General features: G+C 41.8%; 1 protein-coding gene across 5 annotated transcripts in view; it reads left to right on the top strand.

Annotated features, from left to right (window-relative positions):
- The window catches only part of ENTPD1 (ectonucleoside triphosphate diphosphohydrolase 1), a 179,872-nt gene that overhangs the window by 49,935 nt on the left and 113,328 nt on the right, over nt 1-16,609 (top strand). Inside the window, exon 1 of one of the 5 annotated variants that reach the window (XM_033187659.1) lies at nt 9,247-9,409. The exons of 3 other annotated variants lie outside the window; for them this stretch is intronic. In XM_033187659.1, the coding sequence (XP_033043550.1) occupies nt 9,358-9,409 (52 nt within the window). In that variant the 5' untranslated portion in view covers nt 9,247-9,357. Of the gene's footprint in view, nt 1-9,246; nt 9,898-16,609 lie in introns of those variants that run through there. One more of the 5 variants, XM_033187685.1, reaches the window with a different exon arrangement.

The raw sequence follows: 16,609 nt of genomic DNA, 5'->3' as shown, positions 1-16,609 counted from the left end.
CAGCCTAGAGTCAGCTGTTTATCAGGGGAATTCTGGTTCCTTTTACTGGAGAATAGTTATAGAAACAAAAATCTGGGGGTTAGATGTGCTTATTGCTACTGGAGTATCATTGCTTATAGGCCCACTCAGCTGACAGAGCAAGAAAATATAGATGTATTTTAAACCACATACATATACATATATATATATATGCACAACGATAAATAGTTCTACATTTATTCATATGTATCCCTATTAAGCTAAACCTGAGTTCATACTGATGTCTGTAACCTTAATCCATTACCACATGGATCATTCTAGCCATTTCCCCTTACTTGTCTATAACCTTCCACTCCAACAGTGAGAAGCCTGACTCTTATTGTCTGTCATCCATTTACGTAATTTTCTGATTCCAGTATACATGTATAGTGGTTTCAGAATTACGAATCTTGGGAAACAGAGTAATGTACTTTTATACAGTTCCTCTTGCCTTTGGTCTTACAGACTTTACTCACATCTAAAGTGACTTAGGGCCGGGAGTGGGGACTCATGCCTGTAATCCTAGCACTTTGGGAGGCCAAGGCAGGTGGATTGCTTAAGGCCAGGAGTTCAAGAGCAGCCTGACCAACATGGTGAAACCCCATCTCGACTAAAAATACAAAAACTAGCCAGGCATGGTGGTGTGCTACTTGCTACTTGCTACTTGCTACTTTTTCTCTGCTCCTTCTACCCTCCACCACAGGGTCCTCTTCATCTCTGGATATCTGTAAGTAAGCAGATGGAGTGAGGAGAGAAGTTGTTATTGATAGTAGAGAAATACAAATTCAATTGAATTAATTTAATCAGCATTTCTCTTTTGATAAAACATGTAATGTGTAGTGCTGATAGACTGTCAAAGCACAATGTCAAGTAGTGTCAAGAAAATTTCATACGGTTTTCTAAATTTGTTGACAACTTTGGTTCGTTGAATATGCATTCACCAACACCAAATAGTACTGACTTATTATCTTGGTTTATAGGGATCATAAAAAAGATGGGGCATGGATCTCTTGCTGGTAGGAAAATAATTTTGGATTCCTGAGATTAGATTTGTTAATTGCCATATAACATGTAACATTTTACCCCAAAATTTTTGAAGTATTGTGATTTACCATATCTATGACATCTCAATTATAAAAATCCATTCTTTTACAGTCTCCTTTTAACCTTGAAATTGACCATGAGCAATCATAATATTTTGATTCAAATCAAAATGTTCAAATGTCATAATATTTTGAACACTTTTCATATGTTATGAAGAACCTCTTTGTATATTCATCTATAACTAAAGTTGAATACATAAACACAGGCATTCTTGGAATTGGCAAAACATGTCATTTCATACAATAGTTACCCTGGGCATTTATTTTAGGATATGTAAAACCAGAGTACCACCTCTCATGAGTTTTATCAATAGACTTCTGTTTTAATGGAGAATTAGAAACAATATAGAGAACAGAATGTTCATCTTCCACCCTATCCGACTAGCTCCGTCCTTCCTGTCACCACTATCTGGCCCCTAGTGATGCAGAAACTACCATTACTACTTAGTCCAATTTATGTGGTTCCTGCTTGGTCACTGTTGGGTTTATGGAGCCTGCCTTAAACCATCAAACCATAATAACATATTGCATGTTGGACATTGTGTATGGTCCTTCTTGATTTCTACACCTAATGTTAAATTCCACAGGGAAATCTAAGGAAACCTTGATATTGCTCCCTGATTATTACACTATAGACAAATTGCATGGTGAATATACGTTTCTTGCTTACACTCATTTAACAGTTTTTTTTTTTTTTAGCTTTGATCAGTTTATTGTTCAATTACTTATACTTTTCTGGCAAATGATTTCTTTTTCCTATTTGCCCCTAAAGTGAAATAGCCTATTTTGTGAGGATCATCTTGCCAAATTATAGCATTATTTTTAACTACCCAAGTCCATTTTGCATATGTCTACTGACTCAGGAAACATTCAGTTGCATTCCTCAAATACCAGTAATAACACCCCATATAACCACTGCATATCAAATAATCTCCCACTTTTTCACCAGGATTCTTTTTTGCCTTTTATTGCAAAAATTTCAAACATAAAAAGTAGAGAGAATAATAAAACATATCCCCGTATACCATCCAGCTTCAGCAGTTATAATGTCATCCCTAATCTTGTTTTATCTGTACCTTACCCATTCCTCCTCTTTTTGAAACTAACCCCAGATTTCATCTGTACATATTTCAGTGTGTGTCTCCAGTAGATAAGGATTTTGGAAAAATTACAGCCACAATACTACTATCATACCTTAAAAGTTAACAGTTCTATAATATTATAAAATATCTAGTCCGTTTTCAAATTTCTTTGATTTTCTTTAAGTTTCTTTTACATTGGTTTGAATCAGAATTTCAAGATCCTGGTATTAATTTTGTTGGTATATCTTTTTAAATTTCTTTTAATTATAGGTAGCTCATTCTCTTTTTTCTTCTCTGCAATTTATTTGTTCAAGAAGTTGAGTTGTTTTATTGCTTGTTTTAATCTAGTCTCCTACAAACCGGATTTTACTGATTGCATTCCTGTTGTATTTTTTTAACGTGTTTATCCGTGCCTTCTTTTTCCTATAAGCTGGTATTAGGTTTAGAAGCTTCCATTTTTGGGAAGACAGCTTCAGAGGATGTGATGTGTGCTTCTATCAGAAGGCACAAAATGAATGTTTGTACTCCCTTTTGTTATGTGAACAGTCATTGATGATTGTTTATATTCATTCCTTTGTGAGGTATTGCAAAATGGTGATACCCACATGCTACCAATTTTAGTCTTTCATTATCTGGAATACTTTAAAGAGACTTTTCCCCATCAATGATTTGGTTGTCCTGGGGTACAGTTTGTGCAACAAAGGGAGGTTGAGTGTTGCTATTATCCCCCTTATGTGTTTTCACAATAATGAATTGGTTCTAAAGGTGAACAGTGATTTCTTCATAGTATCATTATGACTATGTGGATCTCAATATATCTGATACATTTCAATCCATTGCAGTTATTCTTTTTATTGCTGCTCAAATTTCTTCTTTTTTTCTACTTTGGCCAGTAGGAGCCACTGAAAGTTGGCTCCTGAGTCCTTTTGACACAACCCTAGTAATTTTAGATAGTGTCCTTGCTTTCTGGTATACTTCCTGCCCCAGACTTGGTTACCTATTTTTCCAAAGGGCTTTAGGCCATTTTAGTAGAAAATAGTATTTAGAAATAGCAATCTTGGTGCTGGGATAGAAGGTAATAATTTACTAAAAACCTATAGGGAAGGAGGGAATGAGCCATGTGGATATTCAGGAGGACAGTATTCCAGGCAGAAAGAAAAGCATGTGCAACGACTCGGAGGCTGGAGCAGAGGGAGCAAGAAGAGGACAGTAGTAGGAGAGAAACAGAGGTGATGAGGAGCAGGCCAGGCAGGGCCTGGTGGGAAGCTGGAAGGACTTTGGCTTTTCTTGGGGTGAGATGGCGCCTTTTATAAATTTTGAGCAAAAGAGTTCCATAATCTTTTGTTTTGTTTAATTTTAACTGAATTATTATGGGTTCTGGGTTGAAAATAGGCTGAGGAGTTTAAAGAGCAGAATCTGGGAGGAGACCAGTGAGGAGGCTATCGCAATAATACAGGATACAGGCAAGAGATGATGTGGCTTGGATCAGTGTGGTAGCAGTAGAAGTAATGAGAAGAGTCAGGTCCTGGATGTATCTGGAAGATAGGACCCAGCGAATTTACCACAGGGTTGGACTTGGATTATAAGGAAAGAGGATTCAAATGTGACTCCAAGGTTTATGGCCTGAGATGTAAATGAAATTATAAAACATGATAACACGAGTGGCGTCTCTTCTGTGGGTCAGCACAGTGTCTGTGGGAAAGGAGCGGGGTTGGGTCAGGCAAAACTTCATAGGGGATGATGTGGTTTGGATATTTGTCACTTCCAAATTTCATGTTGAAATGTGATCCCTAATGTTGGAGGTGGGACCTGGTGGGAGGTGTTTGGGTCCTGGGGGCAGATCCCTCATGAATGACTTGGTGAAAATGAGTTCATTTGAAATCTGGTTGTTTAAAAGAGTCTAGCACCTCCCCTTTCTCTCTTGTGCTCCCTCTCTTGCTATGTGATGTACCAGCTCCCCCTTCACCTTCTGACATGATTGTAAGTTTCTTGAGGTCTTCACCAGAAGCAGATGCTGGTGCCATGCTTCTTGTACAGACTGCAGAGCCATTATCTCTCTTTATAAATTACTCAGTCTCAGGTATTTCTTTATTGCAATGTAAAAACGGCCTCACACAGGGGACCAGATATTTGAGTCATGAAAGATACATAGGAGGACCAGGTGGATAAGAGGGGAAAGAGCATTCTGAGCAGTGTAATCGCTTGTATACATTTAGAGATGTGGCCAGGTGCGGTGGCTCATGCCTGTAATCCCAGTACTTTGGGAGGCTGAGGCGGGCAGATCACAAGGTCAGGGGTTCGAGACCAGCCTGGCCAATATGGTGAAACCCTGTTTCCACTAAAAATACAAAAATTAGCCTGCCATGGGGGCATGTGCCTGTAGTCCCAGCTACTCGGGAGGGTGAGGCATGAGAATTGCTTGAACCTGGGAGGCAGAGGTTGCAGTGAGCCAAGATAGTGCCACTGGACTCCACCCCGGGTGACAGAGCGAGACTCCATCTCAAAACAAAAATTCAGAGTTGTACAAGGATTATGGGTTCTGAAATTAGATTCAGTTTTTGGAGTGCAGGAAGCCTATAACAGGAAATGAGTTTAGAGAGGTAGAGAGAGTCCTTACATATTCTGTGACAGGAATTTAAATTTTATTTTACGCATGATAAGGAGACTAGAATTTTTAAAGTCTGCCAATGACATGATCAGATATTGATTTCAGAAAGATGAGGAGAGTATGCACTATGGCAGAAGTGATGGGAATGGAGAGAGGAGATGAATTTGAGAGGTCTTAAGGTATAGAAACAATAGGATTTGGTAAACATTAAGATGTGGGATGTGGGGAGGTGTCTAGGAGGACCCTGAGGTTGCTGGGTTGTGTGACTAGGTGGATGGTGGTGCCATTATCTACTGTAGGGGTCGGGCGCAGTGGCTCACGCCTATAATCCCAGGACTTTGGGAGGCCAAGGCGGCCTATCACCTGAGGTCAGGAGTTCAAGACTAGGCTGGACAACATGGCGAAACCCTATCTCTCCTAACACAAAATTAGCCAGGCATGGTGGTGTGCACCTGCAATCCCAGCTACTCGGGAGGCTGAGGCACAAGAATTGCTTGAACCTGGGAGGCAGAGGTTGCAGTGAGCCAAGATTGTGCCACTGCACTCCAGCCTGGGTGACAGAGTGAGACTCCGTCTCAAAAAAAAAAAAAAAAAAAAAAAAAAAGGAGGGAGTACTGGTACTGGATGGAAGCAGATTTGGAAGTAAAGATACAGAGTACAGTTTGGATGCTCAGTTTGAGCTGCTTGTGGGATATTCTCTTGACACCCAGTAGGTGGCTGGAAATATAGATCTGGAGCTCATGGGAGTGAATTTGGCAGAAACGTAAGGGCATGAGAAGTTATGACCCAGGTAGAATAAGTGAAGTAGGGAGAGAAGGCAAAGGGTGAAGGTCTAGGGAACACCAACATTTACGAGACACAAAAGTTGACTGAACAGGAGCCATCGTACACAGACGGAGGAGGAAAAACTGACATGAGGGGGTTCTGGAAAATAAGGAGAGATCAATTTTCAAGAAAGAAGGAAGGCCAACAATGGCCCATGCTACAGAGATCCAAGAAGATAAAACACAAATTGGTCTTTGCTTTAGAGGTCATTGGCAATCTTAGGGCAGTTTCACTGGGGTCGTGCGGTGAGAAACGGGAATGCAATGGAAGGAGGAGCAAATGAATGAGGAGAGAATGGAGGTGATGAAGGTAAGGCAAAGGTAGACCATGGTCTCAAGTAGCTCGTTTGTGAAGCAGCTGTTTTTGTTTTAATTAATTTTTTTAAAATTGTGATAAAATAGACATAAAAGTTACTACATTGCCAGGCCCGGGGGCTCATGCCTGTAATCCTAGCACTTTGGGAGGCCAAGGTGGGCGGATCCCCTGAGGTCAGGAGTTCAAGAGCAGCCGCCTGACCAACATGGAGAAACCCTGTCTACTAAAAACACAAAATGAGCTGGGTGTGGTGGCACATGCCTGTAATCCCAGCTATTCAGGAGGCTGAGGCAGAATAATCGTTTGCACCCGGGAGGCGGGGGTTGCCATTGCACTCCAGCCTGGGCAACAAGAGCAAAACTCTGTCTCAAAAAAAAAAAGTTACTATATTAATCATTTAAAATTTATTTTTATTTTTGTAGAGATGGGGTCTTGTTATGTTGCCTAGGCTGGTCTCAAACTCCAGGCCTCAAGACAACCTACTGCTTCAGCCTCCCAAAATGCTGGGGTTACAGGGAAGGCCAATGCACCTGGCCCATATTAATCATTTTTAATTGTACACTTAAGTATTTTTAAGTACATTCACATTGTTGAGCTGCCAATCTCAAGAACTTATTCATGTTGCAACACTAATAATCTATACCATTAAACAACAGAATTTGTTTTTAAGAATGAGAATTACTTAAATATTTTATATGCAAGAGGGATGAACCAGTACAGTGAAAGAGGATGAAGGTGTAGGAAAAATGAAAATTCTACCATTCTAAGAACTTATAAGACCATTTCATCATTAAAATACAGACAAATATCTTTACCCCTTTCTAACAACTTCCTCCGTCTTTCTGGGTGCAGTTTTAATTTTCTACTTTCGATTACAAACAACAAAATTAACAATGATGATAATTTTTTGTTGAGAAAGAAAATTTATTTTTTAAGATAAATTCTGAGGCCTTTAGAAAGATACACACAAACTCCCATCTCTTTTATAATTATTCTTGTATGAATTGGTGATAATATATACTTAACCATAGTATTTTCTTGATGCTGAGGAGGGTGCGAACCTGGACAACATGATTAAATTGTAGCACAGAGCATATTACCTATAAAAAGCATTAAATATTGTCAAAAGGCTCATGTAATATGAGTTGGGGTTAGAACTATGTTTCTATTACTCCATATTCAGTTTGGATGAACTTCAAATATTTATGAAGTGCTAGTTATTATAATGAGATTTTACCTCTCCTGGTACAACCAGAAGTTGGGTATTAGAACAATTTACTTTTTACTAACTCTTTCTCTCCCTGATGAAATGTAACGAGAATGAGTCAATTGTCAATTTGTCGACAACGTCTGATAGAACATGATTGAAGTGACCTTGAATTTTAATTTTGTTTAAAATAGAGAACTGTGGCCAGGCACTATGGCTCACACCTGTAATCCTAGCACTTTGGGAGGCCAAGGCAAGTGGATCACTTGAGGCCAGGAGTTTGAGACCAGCCTGGACAACATGGTGAAACCCAATCTCTACTAAAAATACAAAAATTAGCCGGGCTTAATGGCGCACACCTATAATCCCAGCTACTCGGGAGGCTGAGGCACAAGAATCACTTGAACCTAGGAGGCAGAGCCTACAGTGAGCCGAGATCACGCCACTGCACTCCAGCCTGGGTGACAGAGTGAGGCTCTGTCTCGAAAAAAGAATGTAAGAATGTAGTAAAATAGGCCGGGTGCGGTGGCTCACGCCTGTAATCCCAGCACTTTGGGAGGCTGAGGGGGGTGGGATGACCTGAGGTCAGGAGTTCGAAACCAGCCTGACCAACATGGTGAAACTCCATCTCTACTAAAAATACACAAATTAGCTGGGCAAGGTGGTGGGCGCCTGTAATCCCAGCTACTTGGGAGGCTGAGGCAGGAGAATCACTTGAACCCGGGAGGCAGAGGGTGCAGTGAGCTGAGATTGCTCCATTGCACTCCAGCCTGGGAGACAAGAGCAAAACTCTTGTCTCAGAAAAAAAAATAACCTAATGTCCTAATGTAATAAAGCAGAGAACTGTTGCCACAGCACCCACCAAAGTGTGTCTCTCATTGACAAGTTCAAGTACTTGTCTGTCTGTTTCTCCTGCCTACCCCTCAGCCTCTGGATCTTCCCTTTGATCATTCTTTTCTCTTTCTGGCTTTGATATTTTGGTTTCCATTCTGTAATTCACAGAATATTTTGTGGACATGCTCTTTTCAAATTTGTCTCCAAAACAATAGTACAAAGGCAGTCAGTCATAAACCGATTATATTGTTGGTTTTTACAAAAAATCCCATCATATCACCCAAAACCAATTTTATCATAACAGGATGAATATCAGACCAATATTCATTATTAGAGATGTAGTCTAAACTGGCTCGAGAGAAGACATCCATTGAGTCTTTCATTCAATATGATTAGTTGTTATTATACATGCAAAATCCTATAACTATAAAGCATTTCAGAAATAAAAAAAGTGCTGTTATGCAGCTCCAAATTTATTAAAGTATAAAAATGTATTAAGTATATACCATGTGGCACCGTGCAAAGTAACAGATGCCTAAACTAAAAGGTTATCTTTCATCATTATTAAAGTATGACTGAAAGTTCACTGGAGAATATAGTTTCTACATGGTCAAAACAATCTTTAGGGCTCACAAATTTAATGATTTATATGGTATAATTGGCTTTAGATACAAATTTTCATGCCAGACAAGCAATGTAGAAAAAGCAAGAACTAGGAAACAGGAAAACAGATCTACGTTTGTGCTTTGCTGCAATTCATTCACTTTTTCAACCATTCATCAAATATTTATTGAGAGCCCATGCTGTGAGAGAAACTGTATTAGGTGCTGGGGAGCATGGTAGCAAATAGGAGAGACCGTGTGTGAGCAAGAGCAGGTGGCTTAACCTCTCCACATCTCTAACCTCGTTTAGACTCGATATCGGTCTGAGGTACCTCTCAAACCTGAAATGCTAAGGTTTGCAACAGCCTTGTGGAGGGAGAAACTGCCAAGTCGCCTTGGGACTTGAGGACTTACCTTCCTTTCAAAGGGTAGCCCTTGTTTTGATTTCAAAATTTGGTTACACAGTTTAAAAATAATTTGCTCAGGTTCTTATCTACATTGGGGTAATCTTGATAGTCTGGATGTGGCAATTCATGCTCATTAGACTTCAAAGGTAGGAAGTGAAAGTTGTGAAATGGTGGATGATTTTCATCAATTCACAGCCAGGCAGCGGTTCCCATTGAGCAGCTCCTCTGTGGTTCCACCCAGCCTTCCAACCAATAACGCAGCTTCTCCTGCAGGAAACTCATCGCTTGGGTCACCTGTTAGCCTTTGCTCTAATGAGCCTTGAGAAAGGATTGCTGGTCATGGGACTAGAGGCTTTATGGGGAGGGAAGAATTGTTCTTGACTTTCAGTTTTTCAAGTGGGTTTCAAGGTAACAACTTTCTTATTACCTAGCTTCATAATTGCAGTAAGGAAATAGCTTTTTTTGCTTGCAGCCGAGACGACTTTTTCAAGGGAGAAAAAGGGATTTCTATAACAAAGAGAGGGAGAGAGAGATGAAGAGGGAGGGAGTAAGGGCGAGAGGGAAGAAGAGAGAAAGAGAGAGAGATTTGAATATACATTGCTTCAAGGATACAAAAAATTACAACCTGGAAAAGGCTTCAAGTAACTTTAGGAAAATGAGCTGCTGGACTCCTCAGTCAATCTGTCCTTTCTAGTCAATGAAAAAGACAGGGTTTGAGGTTCCTTCCGAAACGGGGCCGGCTAATTTAGCCCCTCCCACGAGCCTAAGGGTCTGTTATATCTCTGTTTCCTTGAGTACCTCTCTCACGGAGACGGACCACAGCAAGCAGAGGCGGGGGGGTGGGAAACGAGGAAAGAGGAGGAAAACAAAAGCTGCTACTTATGGAAGATACAAAGGTAAGACCAAAATTGATTTGATCTGAATCCTTAAAAAAAAAAAAAAAAAAAAAAGAAGGAAAAATAAAAGCCAGAGCAAAAAGCAAGTACTTGAAAGTTGGAGGCAAAAAGCCCTGAATGAACTTTCCCACCCTCTTCCTTCTGAGAGGAGGCAGAGAAAGAGCTTTGGGAAACTTTTTAGGAAGCAGAGTCCAGGGTTGCAGTCAAGGGTGGCTCTAGAGCAAGCTCGAGGGGCTCATGAATATTCATTACCAATTTGTATTCAGAGTTGGTTTTTCAGAGGCAAATGACTTTTTCTGTCCCCTTGCAGTTTAAGAGGCAGCTGCCTCATCTGCAGTCCGGACTCATCTACCCTCGGGTCTGTACCTCAGGGAGATTACTTGAAGATGCTGGGCTCTGCGTGTAGATTTGTTTTGTTCTCGAATTTCTTGCATGCTTTCCTGTTGTGAAATTAGCAAAGGCTTCTTTGCTGGGAACAAGACAGAGAAGTTAATGTGGCACGAGGCTGTCACAATGGGACCCCGGAGTATGTCTTTCAAAATGCTGAAAGTTTCTTGAGATATGTGGGGGAGTTTTATGTGAGGGACAGAGTGGGGGACGGGGAGGGGTGGAGGGAGGAAATAGAATAATTCTATCTTAAAAGGGCAGGTCATATCTGACTACATTTAGATTTTGTCTAAAAACTACAAGAGCAGCCTGGTTTGCACAGATGGTGTGCAGTCTCTATCTTTTACCTCTTTTGGGCATTTTCTGCCAGGACGGAGAGCCAGCTGCTTGCCAGCGTGTGAGAGCCAGGAAGAATCTCTGCAGCAGTGAGGGAGTGTAGAGTTGTAAATCTCCTTCTCCTCCTCCTTTATCATCTCTAACTTCTAACATTCCCACATGCTTATACCATATAGAACATGGAAGAATAGCATAAGTAGGCAACAGATTTCTTAATACTTAACAATAATGATAGCTGTTAATGTTGACTAAGTCTTTATTCTGTGTTGGGAGCTGTACCTAGCATATTACATGTGCTACTTACTTATCACATGAACCTTACAAGTGCTATCATTGTCATTCCCATTTCCCAGATGGCAAAATTGAGGTACTGAGAAGATAACTTGTCTTGAGATCGCACAGTTAGTAAGGGCCGAGTGTGGATGGAGGTGGTCTGAGGCAGGGCTGGTGGCCTTTTCCACTCCCCAGTACTGTTTCTCTGCTTTTTCTGGTGCCCTGACATTGTGGATTTCAGGTTCGCAAATCCTTGAACCTACTGGGGCAATGATACTGATAAAGTCTTGTCTGTGAAGGAATTTGTACTTTGCACTCAAGTTCACATACATTTTCATCATTTGGTGCTCATGGCCATTCTCCAGGAGAAGCAGGTATTGTTATTATGATCTTTTACAAAAAGGAGAAACTGCGGTCAGAAGGGGTTAGTTAGGTGACACCAGTCACAGCTAGTTGTCAAAAGTCTGGACTGGGGGGCTGGGCGTGGTGGCTGGCACCTGTAATCCCAGCACTTTGGGAGCTGAGGTGGGCAGATCACTTGAGGTTAGGAGTTCAAGACCAGCCTGGCCAACATGGTGAAACCCTGTCTCTACTAAAAATACTAAAATTAGCCAGGCATGGTGGTGTGCGCCTGTGGTCCCAGCCACTTGGGGAGCTGAGGAAGGAGAATCACCTGAACCTGGGAGGTGGAGGTTGCAGTGAGCTGAGATTGCACCACTGCAGTCCAGCCTGGGTGACAGAGTGAGACACTGTCTCAAAAAAAAAAAAAAAAAAAAAGTCTGGACTGGATCTGAAACCCTCTGCTTCTGGTTTTTCTTCCAACCTACAGAGCAGGCCCAGTCATCTCTGAACGTCTGTCCCCACCCCAAGCTGCGCCTCATTGAGTTGCTTTCAGTTCCCCAGAGGAACTGCATCTTTCCTCAGACTGAAGCTAGGCGCTGTCTCCTGTTTTAAGGGCCTGTCCGGTGCTCTCCTTCCCCTTTAGTCTGGAGCTGAGCTGCCTGGGTTTGAATTTCAGCTCCACCATTTACTGTGTGCCTCAGTTTCATCATCTATAACATGAAAATAATAACAATAACATCTGTCTTATAGGATTGTGGTAAGGACTGAATGAAGGACTCAGGCAAAGTTTTTAGAACAGCGCCTGATGTATAGTATCGCTAAATAAATATTAACATTTACTATCACTCCTTGAAGCCTCATATTGGGTGTTATTCCCCTTTAAGCCTTCTCTAATCCTTCAAGTCTAGGTTAGCCCCCATCTTGGATGCTTCTATAGTACCTCATCAGTTATGCCTAAGGTGGCATTCATCATACTTGTCCACACTCCTGCCCTCTGCATCACGTTCTGTCTCTCCCCAATTGTAATTTATGTATTCACCTTTAGATCTGCAGTGTCTAGTGCAATTTTATTTTTAGTCTCTCAACTTATGGCAACTTTTTCATCAGTGTGGGCAGAGTGGTGGGAGAGGGGCCTCAGTCGTGATAGGGGTACAGGAGGCAGCCACAGACGGTGACCATATAGCAGTCATAGAGGGCCGGAAGCCATGCAGGAAGTGGACAGATGCTGAGTACTGATTCAGGAAGAGCACATGTCATTCAGCAGCCAATGGTGAAGGTGTCAGGTTCAGTGAACTCCTCTGTGAGGTCTGGGAGGTCCTGTGATGTGCTTATTGTGGGCCAGCTTGGCAGCCACATTCATCAGCCCCTGGGACAGGTTCTGCAATTTGGTGTCCACGTCAGAGAACATCCCAAGCTTTCCTTAGACGGTGGTACACACCAGGCTCTTGTGCAAGTCCAAAAGGTCCTTGTCAGCCATTAGCACCTTGAGCTCCTTAATGGGAACTCAATAAATATTTAGTGAGTGAGGCATTATTATTTTAGTCAATGCTCATTTGAGACTCAGGAGGCTGGTTTAAAATGGGGACCTTTGAGTTTGCAGTAGGGTTCCCCACTGGCACATATAGATCTTTTGCACAATCTGTAAAGACGTCCCCCTATGTGGATACACTGAAAAACAAAATGCATCCCTCTGGGTGGATGATTTTCAGAGATAATGTAACCCCATGCCAGGGCACCCTGTTGGGCAAGTGAAGCTCTGGCTGAACTTCAGCCCCCACTCCCTGCTCAGCCAAGGGCCAAACTGGAGATTTCAGGTGCCTCATAGCCAACTTTGCTTTCTCTGAACAGAATATCTGGTTCCATAAATAGTGTCTTTCTAGCCCTACTTTATAGCAACCTTGCTGTCTGAGATAATGTACTCTGGTAATGAAATAAAAACAAACACTACAGAAGTTGGCCCTGGGAAAAATCATAAAGTACACTACGGTTTTTTCCAGCACCCTCCCTTTCCTCTTCCTGGCATACCTTCAAACCAATTTGACACATATTATTGTGTGTCTACCATTTGTAAGTTCCCATGCCACACAGATCCTTGGATAAACAGTTTGCTCATGGTCTAGTGGGGAAGGCTAATAATAATAGCTGGGAGTGCTAATAATAATAGCTAACATTGATTATTTATTATGTGCCAAACATTGTAATGCTTTATATGTGTTGTCTCGTGTAATCTTTACAAAAATTCCATGATATTGGTTTCCGTATCTTCCAGCTGGTGGAAGAAGGTCATTTGGTTAAGGTCACACAGCTAATAATAGGCAGAGGGGAAATTTTGACTGCTGTAGTTAGGCTGCAAAGTCTGGGATCCTAATGGATACATTCTACCTCCCTAAGAGCTGTAATATAAGTCTAAACAAAGTGCCATGACACAGTGGTACATACTTGTAGTTCCAGCTACTCAGGAGGTTGAGGCAGGAAGATTGCTTGGTCCCAGAAGTTTGAGGCTGTAATGTGCTATATTTGCACCCGTGAATAACCACTGCACTCCAGCCTGGGCAACATAGTGAGACTTTGTCTCTAACAAAATAAAAATAAAAAATAATAATACAAGAGAAAGTGCCATGAGAAGCAGAATAGGGAGTGATGGCTTCTGGAGAAACTTCTCAAAGGATGGGACACTTCAGTTGGATCTAGAAAATGAGTAGAATCTGGTGCCCATGGCAAGCCCCTTCACCCTCCCAGCAGTGCTTAAAGATCTTTTCTCTCTTTTACCTTAACTATAGTGTAGATTTAAGAGTAAAAAGCCCACTTTTTTCCCCAAGCTCTGAGCAGTCAACCTACTTACATGTCCATCTTGGAGATTTGAAGGCAGAAGTACAGAGTTTATCCTTCAGTATGGGTCAGGTAATCAAATAAGCCTTTACAAAGCAATCAACTGCACATTAAATGATTTCCTTAATCATGATTGGTAATAACCTTGGTAATAACCTACATCTGGTAAACAGTTTTTATAAATCATTGTGATTGGTATTGCCTTTACTTGGTCAAATTACATTTTGAGAGGGCTTTCCCCCTTGTGTTGTCTTTTTGGTTGTTTCTCTGCTCTTTATAACTGGTAATGGTGCTCAAGGGCAGTAGGGTTTAATCCCACCCGCTACTGTCCAGAGGTGATGGGCTCCATCTGTGTAGAGTGAAGGTGAGGCCTGGAGTAAATTACATGGAGTCTATTCTTTTTTTTTTTTTTTTTTTTTTTTCTGAGATGGAGTCTCGCTCTGTCGCCCAGGCTGGAGTGCAGTGGCCGGATCTCAGCTCACTGCAAGCTCCGCCTCCCGGGTTCGCGCCATTCTCCTGCCTCAGCCTCCCGAGCAGCTGGGACTACAGGCGCCCGCCACCTCGCCCGGCTAATTTTTTTGTATTTTTAGTAGAGACGGGGTTTCACCGTGTTAGCCAGGATGGTCTCGATCTCCTGACCTCGTGATCCGCCCGTCTCGGCCTCCCAAAGTGCTGGGATTACAGGCTTGAGCCACCGCGCCCGGCCGAGTCTATTCTTTTAAGTACTTCGGAGGAAGGCCAAAATCAAGGGCAGCCCCTGTGGTGAAGAATCACTAAATGTCTTGATGGTTTGGTGAAGTGTGCAAGAGTGGAATCACTTTTTTGTCTTGGTGATATTGGTGTGTGTGTGTGTGCACGCGTGTGTGTTCTGAGGCAGTGCTTGAACATGGGTATGTATCATTAGAGAACTTGTTAAAATGCAGATTCTGATCCAATAGCTCTGAGGTAGGTCTACATTTCTAACAAGTTCCCAGGTGATGATAATGCTGCCCCTCCACAGGCCACACTTTGACTAGCAATGTGACAGGGTCATCGCATGCCTTAGTCTCAGGGCTTATTTTGGTACTAAATGACCAAGCTCTTCCCACCCTCCACCCCCTCACCAAGCTACCACTTCTAGCACTGATCAGCTGTCATTGCAGGATGATGGGAAGCCTAATTCATTTATTCATTCAGCAGATATATGCCCTAGAACAGGAAATGGAGGCTCCCAATTTGCTAAATCCTAGGAACTGGAATCTTCAGGACACACAAATTACTGTTACATAAAAAGGCCTTCGGTTAGATTTCCTACATGTCTCCACCTTTTCTCCATGGCTCCAAGCTTCCCTAAACTTCCCTTATTCTCTGCCTTCAACTTGAGAAGTACTGGATCAGAATGTGTGGCTGCCTGCAGAACCTTGTGCTGGGTGTTGGAGTCCCAAGAAGCTAGAGGTAGCAGGGGCTCAGGGCTCTGAGATTGGGAACAGTGTGCCTGAGGCATTGTCTACGCTCTGCAGAAGAAAGGTGGGAATAATTCTAGGAGCAAAGCAAGGAAAGTGGGTGCAGAGAGAACCGATGGAATTTCTTTAGGCTTGGAAACTTGAGGGAGCTGTGAAGAGAAAATAAGTTTTTGGAGAAAAGAATCCAAAGTAGAGGTTATCTAACATGTATGCGACATGCAGTTTTGTTAGAATATCAAAGTGACTTTAGAGATCCACAATGGCAGTACATGCCCTACACAAAGAGGTGTTTCCTTCCATAACCACTGCTTGGTTTAAAAAATTAAAAAAAGAAGCCAAAAAAAAAAAATGAAGTGTTTCCTTTTGATTCATAGGAACGATGTAAAGCGTTGCTTTATGTCCATGAGGATAAAAGTAACGTAGCACATGCCTGTTAAAGAAAACAGGATACTGTAGATTCCAGTAGGGAAGAAAAACAATCACTTGTAATATTTTGGTGCTATTTCCTGGCAGTTCTTTTTTACTATGCCTGGGTTGTTTCTCTCATTTGGCATTCACTTGAGTAGGACCTTGACAAATTGAGATGGCACCATGATCATTAGGCCATATATACAGTTTTAAAGCCTGGTTTTACTGTAGTAGTGAAGCACAACTATTTTCCATTTTATAGCGTGGTCTTTGTTAGCGTATTTTTTATAGTCACATGGTTTATTTAACAGTTCTCCTGTTATTGAACACTGAGGTTGTTTCCATTTCCAATAAATGTCTTCATGCAGGAAGTTTTTTCCATATGTAGGATTGCACTCTGAGGATAGGATCCGAGAAATAGACTTACTAGATCGAAACTTGTTAATGTTTTTTAAAGTTCTTGATTACTGTTGCCAGGTCACCTTCCCAAAGGTTGGGCCCTTCATGCTCTCAAAAGCAGTTCGTTCCTGTTTTGTGGCATCCCTGACAGCTTTGGTGTTTTTGTTTTTAAATAATCTTTTTTTTCTCGTGATCCGCCCGTCTCGGCCTCCCAAAGTGCTGGGATTACAGGCTTGAGCCACCGCGCCCGGCCCTGTTTTTAAATAATCTTATCAATTTTTAGATTGTTTTAGTTT

Source organism: Trachypithecus francoisi, unplaced genomic scaffold (genome assembly GCF_009764315.1).
Source record: "Trachypithecus francoisi isolate TF-2019V2 unplaced genomic scaffold, Tfra_2.0 Contig01579, whole genome shotgun sequence".
NCBI lineage: Eukaryota > Metazoa > Chordata > Mammalia > Primates > Cercopithecidae > Trachypithecus > Trachypithecus francoisi.
This window is presented reverse-complemented; position numbering and strand designations above follow the sequence as displayed.